Source organism: Neodiprion virginianus, chromosome 3, assembly GCF_021901495.1.
Source record: "Neodiprion virginianus isolate iyNeoVirg1 chromosome 3, iyNeoVirg1.1, whole genome shotgun sequence".
NCBI classification, from domain to species: Eukaryota; Metazoa; Arthropoda; class Insecta; order Hymenoptera; family Diprionidae; genus Neodiprion; species Neodiprion virginianus.
The window spans coordinates 32,607,851-32,631,883 of NC_060879.1; the positions used below are offsets into that span (position 1 = coordinate 32,607,851).

At 43.0% G+C, this 24,033-nt stretch overlaps 1 protein-coding gene across 4 annotated transcripts; it reads left to right on the forward strand.

Annotated features, from left to right (window-relative positions):
* Positions 1-226: 226 nt before the first annotated feature.
* LOC124301357 (zinc finger protein GLI4-like) lies at positions 227-23,675 on the forward strand. Of its 4 annotated transcripts, none has more exons than XM_046756283.1 (4): positions 227-472; positions 15,649-16,011; positions 21,626-21,769; positions 21,882-23,675. In XM_046756283.1, exons 2-4 carry the CDS (start codon positions 15,650-15,652, stop codon positions 23,047-23,049), a joined length of 1,674 nt encoding a protein of 557 aa, XP_046612239.1. In that variant the 5' UTR covers positions 227-472; position 15,649; the 3' UTR covers positions 23,050-23,675. The 4 variants fall into 4 exon arrangements, with proteins under 4 accessions (XP_046612239.1, XP_046612241.1, XP_046612240.1 ...); XM_046756285.1 differs by having other exon boundaries at positions 229-472; positions 15,799-16,011; XM_046756284.1 differs by lacking the exon at positions 227-472 and adding an exon at positions 14,038-15,557.
* The last annotated feature ends 358 nt before the right edge of the window (positions 23,676-24,033 follow it).

The window sequence follows — 24,033 nt, forward strand, 5'->3', positions numbered from 1 at the left end:
CGCGGCCAGCCTGCGAGCGCTGTCCATGAAAATTCGAGAGTAGAGAAACCCACGTGTCGTACCATTGTATGCCTACAAGTAAACAGTCGTTGGCTGTTTGGCACTTTGGTTGAATTTATAGTTGATTTTTTTTTTTTTTTTTTTTTTTTACCAGTTGTTTGCTTTTTCCACTTTACTCTCTCACTCTCCCACTCTCTCTCTCTCTCTTCTCTGCGTTACAAACGGTCGTTTGTTATTGTTGTCTCTGTGAAACTGATCATCGTTCTCACCCTTGAAGTTACCTGGATCTGAGGGGGTTTTTCAATATTTTCGTTATTGAGATACTCGTATAGTTTTACACGATCATTCTATTACTTCTTTTTCAACTTTTATTTGTTGTGTGAACAATTCGTAACAGTGACATGAAGAAGGTTCTTCAGTTTCAAAGTTGATCCCTAAAAACGGATAGTTTGACCCTGCTGACATACTATTGGTGAGTACCGTCACGGAGTTATTCCTCTTCCTAATTCCTATACGTACATGTATGTATTCTTTTCGCCGTCATTGTTGGGTTTGGTCAACCTTATACCGGATCTGGACCTTGTCGCCTCAATAATCAAACGCAATCGACCTTTCTTCATTATTTTACCTGTTGTAAGATTTACGTACACTCAATATGTACGAAATGTTTCTGTCGAAATTTTTTGTTGAGACGACAGCAGTTGCTTCATTAGCATCGTATTATACAGATAATAACAATAATAATAATAATACGACCGATCATTCAAAGACGTGCAGAGTATTTGTTAGAATGAAATGTAATTGACTAACGAGCAAGTCGGCCAATGTCCATGATCAAATGAAGAATAATGCAGTTTGTACGCCAGGTAGAAATATGCGACCGGAGGTATTCATTTCGGGTTCATTCCAAGCGATAACCCGTTCGGAAGCTAATCGGGATTCAGAAGCATTCGAGGGAAATTAGTTAACCGTGTTTTAATCAACTCGACTCACTCCAAGTGAGCCAAAGAAAGATAAGCGAGGATACACGATGCCGCTCGGACCGAAACGTACTCTGGCCTCCAGCCCGCATCAATTTCTGTCCTCTGGATCATGATTGTTCGTTACAGGCGATAATTCTCGCGTTTGCGTTATGTGAAAGAATTGAAATGGACGACAATGAGAAATAATCGAGTAAAAAATCACTGAGCATGAACGACAGGGAAAGCAACAAGCACGTTTTAACGTAATCACGAATTAAGAAACCATCAATTCGGTTGTAACGAAAGAGTATCAGGAGCGTTGATCACTGAAAAACAGTGTGAGTGAATTCAAAGTCTATATGCGAGGTATTCGCGTTGGTGGAAGGCAGCTTCCTCTCGTCTCGAAGAAATACGTTGGCAATTTTTTCTTTTCCACGTGTGACAGAAGAAGCGAGAAAGATCTCGTCAGCAGTCTCCCACACTTTGTATGGACGTACGATTTTGCGCAAGGGCATTGAGACGCCTGCATGGGGGGATACGAAACTCCGACAATCGATTATTGTTATGGCATTTGGTGGTACTCAGAATCCGAAATCTCTGTACCTGACCTGAGATAATCCCATCCTGGGGTCTCATAGAATACACGCTCGGTCCCCCATGGACAGAAATGGTAACCTTAGGGGTGTAGGCCAAACCCCGGTTATTGTCACGGTGTAGCGAATCTCACAGCGTTGTCACCCTGAGCCGTGGGCTCCTAGTTAGGGGAAAGTTGTGCGTTTCCTTCTCTCTGGTTTTGGAAAAGGGGATGGAAATGTCCGTCTTTCTGTATCTATGGGAAAAAATTTTTAAAGTTTTCTTTTCCTTTTTTCAAATCAAAGAACCGTTTTCCCGCAGAATATTCTCTCTTATATTTCTACACATGATTCATTGCCATGAAAACAAAATTAGTGCAATTCTCTACTAACGATAAGCTGTCTGTAGAAGATTTAATTTTCAATCTCAGAAATCAGTGTCAGATATAGTTTAAATTGCGTGATACATTATTCATCGAACCAAAGTTAAACCAATAAATCGTAAACGATTATATCAATCCCCTTTATAATTGTTCAGCATCGAGATTGACAACGCCACGTTAAACCCTCGTCACAAATTCTTCTCAAGGATTAGCCGAGGACCGACCAGCAATTCTATTTTGAACACGTACTGTGTATATTTATCATTGCTCGACGATCTTTCATCAAACTAGTGATATAACATTTTTTTCGTAGCTTGTAAAAATAAATTCAAACATACCTTGACCGTTTTTGAACTGTGATAATTCGTCTGAAAAAAAATAACGAAATTATATTAATACGCTGGTTAAAAAACTTGATCATACGTAGAACCAGAACGAAAAACCGGACCTCAGCGATCGTTGTACACGAAAAAACAAATGTATAATACCAAGATAAAGTCACCGTCTAACGATCGCCCGTATACCAAAGCCGGCAATGGACGTAGGTCCGTTACCAGCTACATCCGTTGGACGGGAATAGAAGAGAAAGAGTGAATCTCACCTATGAACCGTGGGCAACCGTTAGATCGAGTCCGGGCCGTTTTAAATTTTTTAATCACGGCTAGAAACACCTTAAATCGGGGATAGCGCCTCGCAGTACGGGACGAAAGGTCCCAAACGGCGATCCTGATGAACCGGTATCTTCCCGCAGGACCGTTGCAATTTCTTCTCCCCGTGTCCCAAATGGGAAAGACAACTCGTGGGGTGTGACTTGTCCTCGTCTGCAAGAATACCGAATATACAGGTTTCATTCATTCGTATGTTAATGCCCCTCTCGTGGAGGTTTTTTGGCCGCGCATGGCAAGGGAGAGCGAAGGAGAAAAAGTAGGAGAGAGAGAGAGAGATACGGATAGTACCGGCTTCCGCAGTGTCCCACCGAGGAATCTTGCGCGTTACACATTTGCATACCTTCGTCCCGCCTGGGGAATCCCTGCAGGTTACCTACCGTCCGTGGGAACACACGCCACGCGGCGTATCCGCTCTCCGCGTCTCAACAAAGTCTATAGAGGCGGATTCTGGTCTAGGTGTGCGTGCCCCGTCGATGATGATCCCAACGGTCGGTCGGTTGCCGCGATCCTGCAACAAACGGACGGAGGAAGGACGGATCCGTCCGCGGGGGTTCGAAGGCGTCGCCGATGTGTGCGTGTCCGGCAAAACAACCACCGTCTCTCGAACAATGCGGTGTGTTTGGGTCGATTTTCGTTACGCGACCGCATTGTGCGCCACCCGCTGCAGGAACCAACTTTGTTGGGACCTTTGTGGTCGAGGAGGTTGCTGGCAAAGGCCGTAAAGAGATACCAGCAGCTCCGCGTGCTACCTAGAGACGTCCGAAACGTTGGACCACCACGAGTCTCGCCGAGCCAATGCAATTAGCAACAATGCCGAGCGGCCCCCCCGCCAGGATGCGGCCGAGAAGCTCTCCGCGCCTTAGACGCCTTCTACGACCTTTCAACTCGCATAAATCTTTACGCGTATATCAAGCCGAGTTTCATATACGTTTTTACGGCGTCGCGTCGCCACCGCGGCCGGTGACTTCGCGCCATTCGACTCGGTAGTAAACATATCGAAGGTGGATATTTATCCCGGTAACAAACGCACACCTTCACCTTCGCGCATATGCTTAACGGAAAGGTGAACTACGCGCAACGTTGAACGGTATTGACCACCGACTCATAACGCGACACCTTTGACTTTCCCCTTACCGATTTACGATCGGTACAATCCGCTACCCTCGTACGACGGTATTTATTATCAAATTATTGTTTGGAAATCGCTGTAAGAAATACGCAACTGTAGGTGCGCGAGTGTGATCAAACGTAACGTATATACCTGTAAAGCTGTATTCCAGATAAGCGAGAGCAAACGATTTGTCGTAGAGTTTGAACGACAAGTAAAATTTTTTACTTCGATAGTAAATTTCGGACAATATTTTAGAGGATTCATTCTCATGCACATCGATTAATTCCTTTGAAAATTTACCATTCGTGTTATAGGTATAGTGGATCATTGTTTATTGACCGTTTACGACTGTGATAATAATTAAGACTGTAAACCGTTGCGAAGGCATTAACCAAAACACTTCCATGATCATATCCCTCGAGAATGCAATGAAACGTAAACAGTATTAGTATCAGTGCTTTTGCTAATCGACATCCGGTCGGCGTAAAAACCTGGACAGAGGCGTGCAGCGTGTGTAGGTTCTTCTACTAATGTTATAAATATCGCTAGATCATCAATATCGCTTTATCGCTGCACACAGGATGCATAACGCGTTAAACGAGAACGACGCAGTTTTCAATTGAACCAAGTTGACTCGAGAAAAATAAAAAAAAAAACTCGTTTTTGGTTTTCTCCAATACCAATTCAACAAATCCCAGTGAATTTTCTTGTTCTTTCAACTGCGGGATCTATCTAAATGGTCTTTTCGTCCGCGAGTAATAGTTTACAATCAATTTGTCAAGATCATACGAACGTGATCGGATACGAACGTGAATAATACACCGATCCATTGAACAAGTCGTTCAACGAGACAGCCTACTATCGGATAGAATTGCAAGACTAACAAATCAAAAGTACGGTCCGTATCGTTAACAAAAAAAGGACTTGTATATCGCTTGAATAAGAATAATGATCGGCGAAATATTTGTAGGAAGAAACGTACTATAACCACGTTCGTGATACCGGATTGAAATTTTGTCGATCCGATGCGATACCAAGGTATTACAAGGTATATGACACGGTCATAAATAATCATAAGAAGCGGTTGTCTCTACTCGTTACAAAAACACAGGTACGCGGCGAACCGAGTTTCAGGATGTTTCTCATAGCCACAGTGTAGGTGATTAGATTGATTGGCCCCGAATCGGTCGGTGCATGTAATGGCCTGAATTACGCGCTGTGAACCATTCCGCTGCGGTCGTCGGTGAAACACCGTTCGAGCATTCGTTCCCTCCTGCCGCATGCACACCGAACCGCGACTTTCGGCCCGGATCGGGAGTTTTTCCACAGCGTTACAAGGAGCCGCGATGCGGAAGACGGACGAAGAATCCCGGCCGTCGACGGGAAGAGCTCTCGGATCTTCGTGTGTGGTCCTCGCGGTCAGCGAGAAGTGTCATTCCCCGTCGTGTGTGGCGCGGACCGTGGCACGAAACTATCGCGCATTTTTTTTCCCCTCTTTTCCGCCTCTACAGGCTTGGTGACATCTTACAATATCCTCTTTTAGGTCGCTGCTCTGTATATGGTCACCGCTAAGACCGGCTGAAAGAGGACAAAGAGAACCTCGTGGGCGCCGATGGTGATGCAGGCCCGTGTACGAAGGGAAAGGTGAAAAGAAAGAGAGAAAGAGATAAGGAAAGAAAAGAATCGAAGAGTGATAAAGAATGAACCCACACGTTTTATTGCCGGCGGAGAATTAATCCCGATAGATATATCCGTAGAAGTGCGTAATCTTCCTTGTCCTTGTTTCTCTTTTCACTGCGGATCCCGCATTCCGTCCTGCGGGGGGAACCACGCGTGCGGCCTGAAAAACACCTCACGGAAAATACTCAGCAGTAATTACCGTTCGGAGCCTTTGGTCTCAAAAAGATCCTAATCTTTTCCCTAAACGCCCACGCAAGCCAATAATTAATCACAAATTTCACACCTCGGTGGATTCACCCTGCCGCTGCTGACTGCAGGCCCGTATACGCGTCCAGGGATGTTCGGCTTTAGGTATACCCGTGCGCACTAGACGGTGCAGACCTGCGGGACACTCCTTCTGGGTCTTCCCCCGAACGGCGGGAATGAATAGCCATGAGACGCTTCGCCGTAAAACGCCATGAAACTCCATGGAACGCCGTGGTAGTGCGACGAATGGGTAAACTGACCCGCATTGACAAATGATTTGGTTCTACGGTGATGCAGTCTAGGTGCGGAGACCTCCCACGTCGCCTGTCTGCCGTCGGCTCGGTCAAGAGAGACGGAGAGGGAGAGAGACGGTGCCTGGTAAACGATCCTTCAATTTTCCGGCATCCTTCTTACGCAAGGCCTTTACGGATGTATACCTGTGTATATATATATATGTATATACTTGTATATATGCATGTACAAGAAAGGATGTGACGTAACTGCGTGGGTAATTGACGGGGTCGTGGAGGTTCGCGGTTAACATTGACGCCCAATTTCCTTACATTTTATCAAGTGATTCGGTCCCGAGTTCCGTGATGCTCGTAGCCTTGCAAACACACTCATTATGCAAACTTGACGTGTCAGTAGCTTGAAGGGTTGATAACTGGGAACGTCAGTTTTGAAAAAAAAGAGTGTGCGAATGCGCGGTCCGACCGCGGGCCGAAGACGAGCCGCAACTCTCGGTGAGAAACTGAATAAAAATCAACCAAGTCTACCCCCGTTGCCCTTCATTTTGAAAATCAACATAATATATTCCTCCCAGGGGGCCGGATGCCCCCTGTAATTTGAACCCGAATGGATGGATCCGGCGATACGGTATCCCCCCGCAGAATGCATTTCCATAATTCGTTCTTTAAACATTATTTTTAATAGGTTCGTGGCGCCAGCAACCGACAAAGGGGCTAAGGGCAAGGGCGAGTGAGTTAGTTATAGCAATATACCTGTGGACGCGCCTATATACGCGTGCATGCACGCCAGCTTGCACGCACACCTACGAACGCCCGGCGAGAATAGGTAAAAGTAGCCGGTCGAGTTGAGTCGTTCCGCGTCTCGGCTCCGCGTGGGATTCGCAACGGATTTGAGAAAACGACGGGTGAAAGTTCAGGCGAAGTCGTTCCTCTCGCGCTGCCACGCAGACGCGTGGGGTGTCTCTCCGGGGTGAAACATAAATACGACTCACCCGATACGGTTCACCGTATTTTCCCGAAACACGACATTACAGACTGCGTGTGGTCCTCCCTCTCACATACCATAAAACGACTCCGTTTACCGGAATCTGCCGAGATTTGCATTTGCTTGACGCACGGTGGGTATAGCGGAGGGTATAATACTCCGGTGTTTACATTTGTCGAAGGGTACCGGGCCCCCTCCTTTGCTTGGGACAATATTGGACGACGGCCTCGACCGCAGCCAGCCTGCGCACTTTCGTCGGGGGAACCACCCTGCGGGCATTCCTCTTCTCTTTAATTCGTCCTTGAGGGATAAAAAAGCGAAGAAAGCTTAGAATCGGAAAGAATTTATAACCATACGAATCGGTCACATTCTTGATACAAAATATAAATAAATATGCGCAGTCTTCGAATCGCGAAATGATTGCATTCTTCCTCCGATCAGAATAAAAAAAATAAATAAATAAATAAAAGAAAAAATATTCGTTCAACTTGAGGTACCTGTACACGAAATTGCGCCGGTGGGGTTAATTTATCGTTTATTCTGGCTAAGAGTGGAATATTAATATTGCAATGGCGTGTCGAGCTCGAATATAACGAACGAGACAGAGCACGGCTACTGGTCGCAGCGGGAGACCGCGGTAGGGGTCCAGGTCCACGTCCCGCAGCCGCTGCTGCTGCTACCAAGAAGATTCTCCGCTCTTGGTCCCTTCCTCGGCCCCCGAGGCATCATCAACAACAACCACCGTCCGCGGCGGCGCGCGGCGTACTATATACTTCGGTTTGTTCCCTCCGACATACAATATAAGGTACAACATGTAACGTCGCCATTGCAGCACGGCCGCTGATGCCCTTCTCCCGTAGATCATGCGGGCGGCTACGATTTGCCCGAGTGTGCGTGAACGGGCGTTACACTATACGCACCTTGTTCTCGGTAACGCTGCAGGATCTGTGTCTGTGTGTGTGTGTGTGTGTGAAGAGTACTCCGGAGGAAACGACGGGATTAACCAAACGAGCAAACCGAGTTATTCATCTTCGGTTATAGACATTCTTCATAATTATCATCGACCGACCCTGAGGACCTGCAGAATTTTTCGTCGTTCTTCGGACACGTCGACGTGCAGAGAGAGAGAGAGAGAGGGAGAATGAGAGAATGAGAGAAAGATCTCCTCGCTGACAAGACGAGATAGGGGGGGGGACGCGAGGACAAGAATGCCCCTTAAGCTGCTACCGGGCTGATGGGTAATTTGAAGACTATACCTCTTCCCGGACTGACCGAGAGATATTTCGGATCGGTATGAAATCTAAATGAAAAATCTTTCGGCCCCTATCGCCGCGGGATCTTAATCTATAAATACCCTCCATATTTCCTCCGGAGTTTCGAACGACGACACTCCGCCATCAGCGACGAAGAAGGAAGAAGGGTGTGCGCCGTGATACTGACGGCTCTGGCCCGGGCCAGGAACAAGAACAGGACCAGGACCCCGGTCGCCGTAGTGTCGGCATCTTCTCTACCTGTTTGCCCCCTTCCGAAGATCAAAAGGCGCCGCCCCGCGGCACCGTTGTTCCCGGGGTGTCATATAGAGTGGCACCGGGGGAGATGGAGCCTCCCATAGCCTGCCCTAATGGTCCGGTCGAATCTTTGCATCCGGGGGTGGCTTCGCCCTTAATAAAACGCAAATATACATCAATTTTACCTCGCGCCGATCCGAAGTGAGGAAATTATTCGTTCACGGAGAAAGGTAAATGTTCGTCACAAATTTGAAATTATCGTTCCGTATACCTTCCCATCATCCGTATTGCTCCGCGGCGATACGTGTCGGTCAATTAATTTTATTCGTCAGTAGATAATTAATTGATGTCCGGATGACATAGGTACTTCCTGCTGGATCGTTTCAGCCTGAAATTGAAGAACGGAGAAAAAAAGAAATGGGGGGGGGGAGGAAATCACAAGACACCGATTAAAGTCTACTGTAAATTAAGATTGCCTCAGTCGCACCGTGTATCAAAGTGACTTACCTGCGCGAACGAAAATTATAGAGCAAAAGATTTACACCACAGCTATACCTGCGTAGATACGTCACACGAATGCCTAATCGCTTCGAAGCCTGCCAGCTCGCATGGTCCTCTTTTCGCAACAATGAACCGTTCCGTTCTTTTTTCATTTTTTCCTTATCGCGGTGTTCCTGGTTGGGCGTGACCGTGCGAGGCAAAGGGCAAGAAAACGGTTGCGAAGCATCGTGTTGTCGCCAAGCTGAATTCGATTGTAAAACGTTGCATGCACGGCAGAGCGCACGTGACAAGGTTGACATTGAGTGCCTACACCTAGCCACTCACGGTATCGCCGTTTTGAGATATGTCCCCCGTAAAGCGTAACCAGTCTAGACGCGATGTCAGATTAGTTATCTGCGTCTGCGAGATGTTTCAACAGCGAACATTGTACGATGTTATAATATACTACACCTGGGTAGATGCTTGTCGCTGAAAAAGTTATAACCACTTTTGTTGATTCAAAGCCGATCGTCAGATAAGAATGTAGATGAAAACTCACCATTTCAAAGCTCCTATCTTATGTACGGGTGTCGAGACTTCACTTCCTAGCCGCGCTCACCTCGGGCCTCATTTCATTATTATCAGTAACATTATTAGTACATGGCGCTCGATGGACTTTGCTCGAATCCGATAATTTCACAATCAGATTTCGGACAGCGTATAGTATACGTATGCGTATATACATATATCTATAATATCCTTTCAGACCTCTTATCGATCTGCGACGAAGATGAGAAAAGAAACCCTACTGGTTTAAGATTGTGGCGCCTCTGCGACGAAGGACCGTTTGAAATTCTATTATAAACGTGGAGCGAGAACAAAGCGTGGTTTTAATTTTGAAACGGGTATAGGGATGCACGCGATGCGGCGTCTCGTTTTCCTCGTATAAATACCCCTAGGAAAAGTGCGCGAGATTGCAAGCCATCGCGTCTCAAGTACTCGAGTATAGGTACGCGTAGCCCGCAACGTGCATGTAAGGTCATGCACAGCGGGGGTATATTTCGAGTAGAACCATAAGGTATTTTAGTTTCGCTGTTGGGGGCTCGAAGGAGTTTTTTAAATACCCTTTGGTTGGCCTCCAAGAGGCTAAGAAGTGGTCCCTGCCTCTAAGGGCCGTGGGAGAGCCCCGATACGTTTTCACCGCTTATATTTCGCCGTCCGACGACGAGGCGTAGAAAGATTGAAAGAAAAAAAAAGGAAATGGAATCGAAATCGATTTCACAACGCGCCCGGGTCGATAAATATTCATCACGTATATGTATATTGCCACAAACGTGCCGTAAGGCATCCGAGAGGTACTAATTTTGCTGAAAAATTTCAACGAATCTAAGCCCCCGGTTTCGTAAGTAAAGTGCACTTATACAATGCACGCGATGATCGAAGGGAAAATAGTGTCGCGTCGTGACGAGTGATAAAGTTCGATCTTACACGGTACCATATATTAAAAAATCTCGAAGAACGTCGTTAAGATCATTCGGATAAAATCGTTTAGAGCGAGCGGCATGCCCCGGAAAAGATCATCTTGGCAGTTAAGGCACAGAACATTGTGGCGGTCGTGTTTCCCGAGACATTCTCAACTTTTCAAATCCTATCTCTAACCCGGCATCTCGGTGGTCGCTGAAAATTTTTACAATTTCGTATTCAGGTCCCTTTTTTCCGTCTTTCATCTTTGATTCTTCATCTGCGATTTTACGCAGGTTGTACTCGTATTTTATGGCAAAAACAAAAATAATACGTGCCTCGGAATTCTTTCACCCACACTTCACTTAATTCGGTAACTGTTACTCTTCTGGCCCAAGGCTCTAAGCATCGTATATGCAGGATAGGTTCTTCGACCACTGTATTACTCGGGTAATTCGCACCATTAATTCTAATCCAGACGGTAATTGACACACGTTAAGTTCGCGAGCTGATATGAAATGTAAGTAAGCAATGTATAATGTACGTATGTTACATTTGCATACCTGCACCGTAGTTTTACCACGTGCTATTCCCGCGTTTACACGCGTATTTCGGAGATCAGAAATACGCCTGTAAATTAGACGTCAATTTCAAACGTTGGATTTAAAACGAACGGTGTCGATTATGATTACGATTATGATTATTATTATCTTCGACCTTGCTTCAAATACGAAGTAAAAATATCTGAACAAGGATTAGAGAATCACAGATGAAGTATGGATGGATATGGATGACAGGTTACATCATACCCAGTTCTATTTCTCGATTCTCCGTTATTACTCAATTTTCTTATACCAAATCCCGCTTATCGTAATCTTTATGAGTAACGGATGGTTGTGTTATTTTTATTTTTTTTTTATTTTTATTTTACTCGCAGGATAAAAAGTTTGTTTGCAAATAAATTCACATTCAAAGATTCTCTACATCGAATCAGTACACAAACAAAAAAAAAATAAAAATTTCATTCACATTCATTAACGTAATGACTTCGCAATTATATTATACGCAACACTTACATAATTACTGCCAAATCAGACTAACTGGTATACGTATATGATAAAACTCAATAAAAAAAAAAAGATAATAAACCCCACCGAGATTTGGCACATGTGTTTATACGTCTGTTACGTATGTCTGCGTGTTAATATCTTCCACGCGCGTGTAAATAAGCATGACTACTCTTGCTATATCGGATAACGCACACTAGCGGCAGTAAATCCTCGGTATTCCCTTTATCTACGTTTATCGGCAAAAGATATCGTCCGGATGGCCTAAAATTTTCCTCTCCAGCAGCGACCGGATTTCGCTTACGCGATACATACACAAACTGCACGTCGAACTCGTTCTTCGCGGAATATGATAACGGGTTAGGCAGCAATTACACAACACTATTATTAACAATAATCGATTTAGACACGACAACTAAACTTTCACATCAATTTCAATCACTATATTATCTATAAGTTTTAATTTCTCGGATGAAAGCGTCGCGGTAGATATAAATTTTATCGCAAGACAAGAATACTAATTGGACTCTGTATTATTGTTGTTTATAATATTGTAAATCGTACGTATTGCGAGTAAAGAAAAAAAGAAAAACTGAACATATACACACCTGTCTGAAGTAAATTTCATTATTCGAACTTGCGTAATATCTTTGGAATGTGTTGTTAACGATGCATTAAACAAAAGACCGTTGTTTTTAACTCAATTAAATTTTCAACAGACTTTATTTACAGATTCATAATTTCAGAGATTCTCGTATAACGTTGATGCTGCTGCATGCTCATTGTCGGTACTTCCGTGCTATAGGAAGGAAAAAAGAAGAGAGAATCAATGCACCACATCTCAGTCCTTCGAATTCAAAAATTGTGAAAATTAGCATACTTTTCTCTAAAAGTGCTACAATAGTTGGCCAATTCAATTTGCCCAATTTTAAGTCCACCTCTAGATACATTCGCCAACGAACAGGATAATTTCCCGAACGGAGTTATCAGGCGATCGTTTAGCACTCGTTACGTAAGGTTGTTTCTCCCCACTTAAATAGGCCGCAGACAGACATCAGCTATAAGGGGGATATTTAACTCGGTAGGTGATAATTTATCTAATTTCTAAAGTAATTACCACACGTGAATACTGTGTGTGCGAAAGGATTAGATAGAGCGGTTCGTAAATGGAATAGCTATACAGGGTATTACTGTTCACGTGAGCAGCGAGTGCTTTTATTTCCATTACCCCGCCCGCCCGTCTGTGCAGCGGTATAAATTTCGGCGACGTGTGTATTCATCGTGTATAACCACTGCCAGGGCGAAAATTAGTCTTTGATAGCACTTGCTGTTAAATTTATTCATTTCGCGCAATTGATTCGTACCTATAATAGTGTTGACGGCGTTAATTTAGCTACGGCGTTCACGAAAGAATCCGTACAAAGACATATGTATGGAGAAAAGATTTGTCAAATTCTTGAATAAAACGAATAACGTTTTAATTAACAATATAAATGATCTTTCTTCGGTTATATGAAGGATTTTTCGGTAATCGAAGAGGAATTCCTATTTCTGGACATTAACCGGCATAACATTTGTCTGGAAAAATCTGTCTTACATCGCTATCAGTCGCTTATATCTCCGTCACAGATAGACAATATGTTATAACGTTCAATAAACTAATAAAGAAATTACCGCTCAACCGCGGTACACCGCCTTCATGATTCAATATTACCCATCGATGGTTTTTTCCAATACTCTTGTCGAATACGCCACCACATAAAAGCATGATCTTCCACTCTGGTAAATTTCCGATTTATCTATTTACTCATCTGTTTATCTATTTATCTACAGTTAACGCGGCATCGCAAGGCGTCCGATAGCATGAATTAAAGTCACCCAAACACTGCAACATCTCTGTAATTTTTTCATCTTCTAAACGTTGGTATACACGGCGACGAAACCACTTATCTGATAGACACACTTATTATTATTACTATTATTGTTATGCTTCTTTCTTCATTTTTCACAAGATAGTCTACTGAGGATTCATTTCGGTACGTTTGTCATCGATACGACGTTTCTAGACGGGAGAGCGACATGCTTACAAAACGTATTTGCGGAGACCCAACGAAGCAAATACAAAGAAATTTGATAATTTCAATTTCAAACTTGTCAGGCTTAGCAAAAAATGCGTCGTTTAAACCGAAGCAAAACATACATAATAAGTATTATAATAGCGCGTATATATTTGCCTCTACCGATAAAACTTGATAAAGTGTAAAGGGTTTATCTGACCGGCAGGGGGTCGAGTATCCGGTTACTTGCGGTGAAAACCGGGCAGATTATTTGCGCTGAAACATGCCGCGTGAAATTATAAGATTACCGCGGTCGTTCGAGTGCGCCTCACGTACGCGGGCCTCGCGTGTGCGAATACGCGAAGAAGCAACGGCACTCGTTGGGTCTTAGACCATTTGACGAACGTGTGTAGGTGACCCGTGCTATCAACGCGTCACTCGCCAGACGTCTGGTGATGCGAGAGCCGGGAACGAGGCCCGTTTGTAAGCCGCGTCGCGGCGCAGCTTCGCGTGTGTTAGCGAGCATTCCGCGTTATCAATAGTTCTAATTGACCGAAGAGTGGGGACGACGAGATAGCGCCTAAGTATATAGGGGGCCCGGTACCGGGGCGAGCGTAGTTTGCCGCTTGGCTCTTCGACGGATATTTGAAGGACACCGAGAGCGAGAGCACCTTCTCATCTGCGCTCATTCGAACCTACGAGCTTTCTCAGGCTTTGTCTCAGTCGTTCGGATTTTCAACCCTGCATCGCGCGTTCGGTCGGACAATCATACCCGTGTAAGCGACCCGCTGACGGCTCTTCGCCGCAACAAGTCTGCTCCGATTTTCGCGGCAACCGGATACCAATCATCGACGAACGAGAGAAAGGGAGCGCGCAGAGGCGTTGGGTGGAAACCGATCGAGTGTCAATAAAAGTCGATTTATACCCTTCGACGCGACTTGACAAAACTGCAGCCTGCCGAAATCGCTTGAGCTGATTCGGGACACGGTTTTTTTCGAGAAAGCCTGGAGTCGAGTTACGAGACGTGAAAAACGCCACATCATTCCTCATGGCTACTAACAGTGAGAAAGCATTTTCCTAGCATAGGAGAAAAACCTCGTATCCAGGGAAGTCTTGGTTACGAGTGTGGAAGGCTGCGAGACGTGGTCTAGACGCAGCTTTGAATTTTAGAACGATTCGTCTGTTCTTCAGACAATTTTTACGACGACTGAAAGAATAATTGAAACGCGCAGACATTCAACGTGCAGTTTCGTCAGTGTTTTTCGTGTGGTAGAAAAATAATTTCCTACAATTCTCTCCGAAGTGAATCAACCGTGTTTGTCAAAACTATTTATCCGATCGAGTATAGTTATGTGTTCCATAAAATACAGCAAGCAGTTTCTCAGCTATCGCATACTAAAATCAAACCGGTTCAAATACATCTGACGATACGGACTCGGGCTAAATTGTTGTATCAGTGCGCTATAGTGTTTACGCCCTATTTGTGATAGCTGCGGTTCCGTCGTCGCAGCCCCGCATGACCTGAAACGTCTTGCGAAGATCAAATACTAAGCTTCGAATGAACAAGAGCTGGGAGTCCGTCGTTCTCAACTAAAATCAACCGGGAAAAAATTTCATACGAGCTTTGGCAAAAGAGGAATTATCGATCCCTTGAAAGTCGTTAGTTAGGCGAAGATTTCAGGATCGAAACAAGGAGAAGAAAAAAGTCTTAAGCCTGCTTCAAAGAAAATTAAACGGCAAAGAAGGAGGAGAGGAGAGGAGAGGAGAGGAGAATAGAGAATAAACCTTAACAACAAAAACGTTACTATTACTCGTTCGGTAATCGTTAATTAAAAGTAATACTATCGTATATAGCGTGTATCGCGTGGCGCACCGATAATTTTATTTCTTGTCAACACGATCGTAAAGAAGACGATATCTACTGTCAGTAAAAATTCGCTTTTCCCGGGCCCCGAGTCCACAACTCGGGATCCACCAAAAACGGCCCTCAAAATAGCAACCTAAGACCGGGGGCAGAGGTAAAAAATTGATAAAGTACCGATTCAACATCCGGGAAAAGTTCATCGCCATACCCGACAGAGAATATATATAAAAAACCGAAAAACCAAACACATCTGCACGTCTTTGAGGTACCGCAAGGAGAAAGACCACCCGAAACCTATAAAATAGCCTATTTCGAAAGTATCTAAAGTAAAAAATGATCCTTTACGTTCCCGGCAGAATGCCAACCCACGTTAACCCCTACGGCGTGGCTCGCTACCCGGGCAGCTTCCTGGGCAGCGCTCCTGCGGGCTACCAAAGCCTGGCGAACACCTTCTCCGGCGTACCGATTACCACCAACTACCCTAATCTGAGCCTGCACCACCCTAGGCCGGACTTCTCGGCGTGGCCGCATAGGATGCCCGTCGAGGAAGAGCTGGGGACTTCCCCGCCAGCAGGACTCCCTAGCCTCGGGGCTTCCCCGAACTGCAGCCTCGGCACCGCGGGTCCTCCGAGTCCAGCCCACAGCGACTCTGACGCTTCAAGTTCCAGCCTGGAACTCGGCTCCGTGCGGAAAGGAGAGAACACGCAGCTAAAATGCAGGTGAGCTTCTCCACGATCTTTGTTGTTTCGCTGGACTTTGCGTGATTTCGATATTACTTTTCTGCTACTCCAATTAATATCGCCCCTGCAAGGTGACGCTGGAATTCTTCATTGCATTGCGAATTTCTTCTGTATGATAAACTTTGTCGAATATCGGAATTATTTCTCTGATGTTAGTGTAATTATGCAGTTTATGCAGAGAAATTAATAACTCGCATTTCGTGTATATACGACTGCGTCATGTAATGACACCGTGTGGAAGTTTCCGCAATACACGGAAAGCGGCTCTTTCAGCCTCGTGCAGTGAGAGGCTAAATGACTGCTAATTACAGGGCAGACACACGTCAGCCAAAACTGATGAATGACCACCGTTGGCGATTAGCACTTTCACCGACAGACGGTATTGACTTGGAATCATGTACTCTTATTGTTAGCGTAGTGCGAACTGCAGGCCAATCACGGCATCGTATATTCGCGAGTCAATCGGATGTCGATTATGACGTCTGAATTTGCGACTAGAATGAAAGGAACTGATACACAAGTCGAGAAATTATAACGTTTCATTTCGGTAGGGCTCCAATTGCTTATAAGGACACATATTAAAAAAAAAAAGAAGCAGAAGATATTCTAGCCGTGCGGGACTCGTGAAACTCATACGAGACGTGGAGTTCCAGATAAGTGAATCGTTATCAAGCTGGATAGTCTACCGGGAGATAAAGTATCCCGGGGAATACTGCGACGCAGAAATATATTTGATCTTATGTTAGTCATCTTCAAATATTTATTATATAATAATATTGTTCCGTTAAAATGGGACTTTGCAGCAACGGAGTTAGGTTGAGTGACCGGTTGCTTGTTGTCATACCGTGCAGTATGCAATATTTTCAGGAAATTTCATCGCAAAATACGTTTATAGCTGTAGTCCTTCCTTCAATAGCATACGCGGCATATGTACATACATACGTGCGTGTTGAGTTATTATTCTGCAATGCGGGATAGGTACGCATACTGACGATGAAAGAAAAGTCGTTGAATCAAAAGAAATAAAAAAATTGTTTTGATCAACTAAATGCGGGGTTTACGGGCGGCGAAACGAATATTTGGTTATTACAACAATTTAGAATTTGCCTGAGCTAAATGAAAATTACTTCTGTTGACTAAATTATTATTTACCACGAATACGAGGATGTACGGTCAACGAAATATTAAGTTATCTATGCAATATCATGTTTATTCTTCAGTAACGCAATGACTCATAATTGTTCGCAAGTCGGATAAAACGCATTTGTAGTTTCCAATTAAACCGCGCGATTTTTTTCAGGATTTGAACCAGGGACCGCTTGCAAATATCTATCCTCCTGCCTAGTCGCACATCTGTATTCACTGCGCCAAACTATCCCACAGACTTCGGGTTATTTTTTGCTCAGTTAGATGAGATTTACTCGACATAAATATTTCGTTTGTCATTGGCCCAACACACTAAAAACTTGGATCAACGAAGCAAGTAGTACCTACAAGATGTAGATTTGTCTCGGCTAAGAAACTTTATTTTTCTCCTTCAATCATCAAAAGTTCTTGACAAGAAACATGTTTAGTTCGTTCAACCATACGTATTCAACAATGTATAAGTTTGAACGGAAAGAATAAAAATTAGCTAGTTCGACGAAATCAATTTGTTAACTAAATCACACGTAGGGGTTGATTCAAGAAGATGAAACTTGATTCCGCGGAATAGTGAAGTCTTTGACTACAAAAAATTTTCAGTTGCAGCGATTGCACGCGTTCAATCGAAGGTGCCCCCTTCTTCAACCGGATCATTGAGTTGACATAACTGAATATTGTTTGGACCTATCACATTTTCGATCAAATTAAACGCATAATTCAAATAACTCGTTCGGTTGATTCGACCTGACAGAATTTATGATGCTAACTACGGTATGTTCATTTTCAAAAAACAATGATCGAAGGTGTGTAATATCAGGTTTGGCTCGGATGAATCGCCCATAGGATCAGACTGCGTCTTTGGGAATAAAAGATATATTTGAAAGATAATGATAATAAATAAGGGAGGATAAGAAACTAATTGAAACTAGAAGAATAATCGCAGTGTTGTAACGTGAGTAGCGCTGTATCGAAAGAATCTGAAAAGTAAAGAAACAATGTTAATTCGAGGTTGATTGAAGAGGCTTGTCCAGAAATATAGGCACAGGTTGAGTATTTTAAAAGGTGAGTAGACAACGTATACAGAATTGAAGGAAGGAGTACACAGAATGCGTTTCAGTATTGTAACCGAACAAGTCGGTTGGAGAACATGGCGCGAATTAGGCGCTGCAGACAAGATTACACGAACTAGGTGTAATCAAGTCTAGGGCGTGAATTAAATGCTCTTAAGAAGGTGGCACGAACTAGGTGCAATGAAATAGAAGAGGGTACTCATTGTCAACCTTTTATGTAACCAAGATATGGGGTCTTTCGATGATCGAAGCTGATGTCAACTCGGCGCTGGTCAGACTAGAAATGAGCGTCGCTCCGCGGTGACGCTTTTATAAGAAGTGGTTGGTCGTATCATCGAGCGTTCCCCAGTCGCTCGGTGACGTCACAATTTTAGAAATAGCGACCGAAAGATTCTCTTCTCCCTTGCCGAATTATGCTCTTAGGTGATCATTCATTCATTGTAAATTTATACATGCCGAATTTGTTAGTTTAACTACAATAAAGAAACATAACTGTAAGGTTATTAAACAGAAAGAACAATTTTTCGTCCAACTAAATCGATTCGGTTGATTCAACGACGTTTTTCTCCGTGTACCTATACTCTGTGTAGGTTGTTTGATAGTAAATAACGTCACATTTCGATGTTATTGTTAACTTCTTGACGTGGTGTTGGTGGTCAACTGCTGTAAAAATACGCCGTATTTATGAAATGCAGTATCTCGTGTTATTGTATTTAGTTATAACCGGTTACTAGACATCATTATCAGCCATCACAAGTCTGTCTGAAGACGATGAATTATTGTAATTAATCGCCAACAATATTCGATAGCGGTGGGTCGGCTCGGCGTGGATTATAAGTAAAAAAAAAAAAAAAAAATACAGGGAGCATAGAAAATCATTAGCGGTACAAAATTATTGTCTCATTGTCAAACAAATATGAATACTTATTTAAAATAAATTAATTTGAAACGATTAATGACGTAACATTGGATGTTAAACAGTAATTATTCAATTCCGACTTGTACTCGCTTACATTGTACTTTTGTTCACTTCGAGTAGGCAGGTACATTAATTTTATTCAAATAAATTAAACTTGCGTTTCATATCTCGGATGAATGCTAATTGAACTGGTTCTTCGAGCATTCTCGATTCTCTTTTACATCTCACACTTGTAATTTGCAACTTAATTGACAGAGTTTCTTTACGTGCAAGAATTTCACAAGGCTAATTGATTTTCTTGCATCAATCAACTGCGTTTATCAAATTTTAGGAATGCTTTAATTTGTCTTATAAATGTTATTCAATAAAAAAGTTGAAATTTTAATTTCCTACTCGATGTGAATCTATGTATATATATACGTATGACATTTGAATTAATTATTTTTTTTACATGGAAAACATGTGATCAAACAAACGTAAATATAAAGTAAGAAAAATAGAACTCCACGTTACGTTTCTACTTATGTGTAAGTATATTGATACAAGAACTTCTAATGGCGACAAATGAAACTTTTTTTTTTCTTTTATTATTTTACACGAATTGAAATAACTCCTCTATAGATACGTTTTTCTTCGTACACTCGTTTACCTCGGAGCTGTAAATACGCCGAGAAAGAATTTCGAGTCCGCTGCTATTGATGGGATATCGCGCTCTCGTTGGGTTTCGTCGATTTTAACCGCAACGCGAAATACTCGTAGCGGAGTCGAGTGTAAGTATAAATAATACATGTGATCATCACGTGAAAGATAAGGACGTCGTTCAAATCACAGAAATAATTCATTGTATAACACTATACACAGTGCATCGTTGTAAAAACAAGTTCAACTCGACTGGTTGCAGAAATTATAAATTCATGTTACATTACACATGGGAGAACGTCAAGCATGGAGTTCACTAATTGAGGTTCAAGGAAACGCTGCCATCGCAAACATCATCCTTCGCCTTGAGAGTCTTACATGGCTCGATGGCCGGCATTTTGCCGCTTGTACGCGTTACATATCGGACGAGCGAATCTCGAAATGTGCATATTTAGGAGAATGTTGAACGTGAAAACACCCGCGGCGGCATAAACAGTGCATCTATATCTGTGCAGTGTGTACGAAGCACGTGTACGAATAAGGAGACCCCATTATGCTTCGTTTCGTATCACCGTAATCGTCCAGCAGACGCACGAAATGCCCGGGATTCAATTCGCAGAGGAATTCAGAGGCGTTTCTTTCTCCCATTTTTTTTATTTTTATTTTATTTTTTTTTTACCAAAACGCCGCATTGAATACCCGAAAGAATTCGTGCACACATTGTTACCATACGTCTATGTGTATATACATATACATACATAAATATGCGCATGTATACACACGCTGTGTATGTGCAGGCTTGCAAGTTTAACATTGCCTTGGTCTCTTGACCCGCGCCGGTCTTCAGTCAGTGTCTATTTATTCGCGCAATATCATCGTCGTTGATTATATGAAAGGGTTGAATTTAGTCGCTGTGGTACATAACGACTCTCGGAATAGTGTATACTATATCAGGATCTCGCGGCTCGAGAGATAAAGTGAGGTCAAACGGAGCCAATTGTAAAAATGAGACCGTCGTCAATTGATAAAAATGTTTCATTGAATGCCGATGACGCGGTTCCATTGAAATTTCATGAACGTTCGTCGTTATTATTTCCAATTTCAAAGTGGATATCTTTGATATCAAAATTATACGAAGTCAAGTAGAATATACTATTCCCCGCCATAAAAACGATTTGTGTAATTTCAACAGCAGAACTTGAGCGCAGTGCAAAGTTTACACAGTAAAGACTTTTAACACGGTTAGCCAATCAATGACAAATACCAAATGATACGAGAGACAATCGAATGCTGAGTTTAGAATCGGTGCTAGACTGCCGAGGTGGTGATTTTAGTAAACAGGAAAAGCTCAACAACCAAAAACAGTAATAAAATCGACACTGTAATTTTAAAGATAGGTGTAGCCTAAAAGCAATTTACACGTTTACGTCTATTATCAGAGAAATACGAATATAAAGACGCCCAACTGAACTTGATGCCGAACGGTGGTTATACTTGCGATGTGGGAGAGGCAGCGGAAAAGGAAAATAAAAAAATAACCCAATAACTTACCTATAGTATTTCGTTTAGCCTGTCAGTCGCTACAAGCTCCGAAAACTTGTTTCATTTATATTAAGGACGTTGAAGGTTTCTTCTCCTCCGGGGTAATTACGGTTCCCCGAACGAGGAGTTGATGGGCTGTAAATAACGAAGAATGAATTAGACTTAAAATATAAACTCAAAGACTATAAAAATTGAAATAAATTAGATACTCGAGGTATGCTTACCGATATTAATTTCCCTTTACCTTTTCTTATATTCTCTATTCTCTGTTTTATAACAGGTGGATAAATTGCGGTCGGTGGTTCGCGTCTCTGGAACAACTAGCCGGACACGTTGCGAGACTGCACGCTGCTCCCGGGCCAAAGGGGCTATTTTACTGCGGATGGGAAAGCTGCGCGAGAGGCGATCGCGGATTTAACGCCAGGTGAATATTTACAGATTCCATCTACTGCGCGTAAAACGGGAACTCGTTTATTTGTCACAGAATTGAAAATTTTCATCGATTCCTTTACTGACGACCTCCGCTCTGGTTGCAGGTACAAAATGTTGGTGCACGTCCGCACTCACACTAACGAGAAGCCGCACCATTGCTTCCAGTGCGACAAGAGCTTCAGCCGTGCGGAAAACTTGAAGATTCACGCCCGTTCTCACACCGGTGAACGTCCCTACGTCTGCCCGGTTGAAGGGTGCAATAAAGCGTATTCAAACTCGTCGGATCGTTTCAAGCATACGAGAACGCACGCGGTGGATAAACCGTATTGCTGCAAAGTGCCGGGCTGCCCTAAGAGGTACACGGATCCGTCATCGCTGAGGAAACACGTGAAGACGTACAGACATTACGTGAACAACAACGACAAGATGCTGCAGGTGAAGAGTTTCGACGATAATGTTAGCCAGGACAAGACGAGCTTAGTCAAGTCCGAATCGGACAAGAAGGATTCTAGCATCGAAAGCAACACGAGTTTGAGTCCGAAGATGAGCTACAGCTTCGAGGAGCAACAAAAGTTTGTCGAAAGGAACAATTTTTACAATCTTGAACAGCAGGATCAGGAGCATCAAGTTTCGCCGTCGAAATTCGAACAGGATGTGAAAATTTATCCAAGAGTTTACGACGAGAATTACATCTTACCGCAGAGAATTCAAGTGAATCCGCTCTACGGGCAGAGTCCGAGCGACGACGTATCATCGCCACTTACTAGTCCGCCCCAAGAAATATATCCCAGAATTAGCATGCAGTCGACCCCCATAAAGATCGAGGAACCGAGCGTATGTCCGAAAACGACTACCGTCGACTACCGAAACATCGAATCGATCGTAAACAGCACACCGAAAAAGGAATCGTCGATTTGCGAAGTGAGGAATTCTGTGATAAGGAGGGCCGAGGATGTCAAGATGGACGTGGAACAACGGACGAACACCAAAGAACAAAACAGCGAATGCTGCTGCCACCGAAAATGTTGCATTCACGACAACGACAGCATACTTAAAAAGACGAAAATTCTCTCTGATCTGATTTTGAAGACGCAAAACCCGCTGTTTAGGCATCTTCTAGGAACGGTTGACTTGCAATACGGCCTTCAAAACATGTGGAATAATATGGCTGACACGACAAATACTTGCGGGCAAGATTTGAGGGTGAAGAATAACGACACCGTTACCGAAATGGAACAAGATCTACCTCTAGATCTGACGATTAACAAGTAATTACATCAATATCGTGCCTACCAAATACTGTATATTCAAGATTCAAATCTCTTTCAGTAAATACGATCCACCTGAACGAATAGCGAACGTTCCACCATGGGAAATGTACATGTAAAAAAACTGGAAAAGATAATCGAACATTCGTTACTCGACGAGTGCCTTATGAAAGGGATTTCAATCCATGTAACCGGTGTACAAATTCCGTAACTGTTTTGATCAAATAGTAAAGCCAAATATATTACGTGTAAGAATCGATCGGATATATTCGACAATCAAATATGATTTGCTCAATATAATCTATTTGCCTTATCATGCCTTAACTATTAAGTTACAATACTACGCTCCAAGTTTGTGCCAAAATGTTGTCACTCACCACTAGCTTATATAGTCGAGCACTGTTATGTAATATACTCAACATGTATATACATATGTTCACACTTATAGGCGACATATATGTATATATTTACGAGCGTTCAACTCACATGATGAAAAACAAAAGTGAGCAGCATTTTGAGTTAATATCTTTTTGTATTTAAATAAAAGTATGAAAAAAGTGCCTTATTCTGTGAGAAAAGCTGTATAACAATGTGACTAGCTAATAAACCGTATTATTTATATGAACACTATCCCTGAGTCTGTTATCTCTTGCCTACTTCTACCGCTGGCGCATGATTCGGCTGATAATACGTTGTATCCGAGATAGATGGCAAGAAAAGATGTAGGCTACGTTCAATGCCCTGTGCAAACATGCATTAATAATAATTAAGATAATAATGCCAACCATTGTTACGTTACGGAGAACTAAATGCACTGTAAATTATTTACTACTAGAACAGTCCGTAAGTAATAACGTTGTCTTGAAACGGGGACAGTACAATGCACACGAAATTTCTTCAAGTGCTAATAAAACAAAAAATGAGATTGTAGTATTATTGAAAGCGTAATGAAATACAGCATTTTTAAACGCATTATATTATTGTGCAA

Coding starts and splice junctions, on each gene's coding strand:
- LOC124301357 (XM_046756282.1), top strand. CDS start 15,626: ATGATCCTTTACGTTCCCGGCAGAATGCCAACCCACGTTAACCCCTAC. Junction 16,012..21,625: donor AACACGCAGCTAAAATGCAG/GTGAGCTTCTCC, acceptor GTTTTATAACAG/GTGGATAAATTGCGGTCGGT. Junction 21,770..21,881: donor GATCGCGGATTTAACGCCAG/GTGAATATTTAC, acceptor CTCTGGTTGCAG/GTACAAAATGTTGGTGCACG.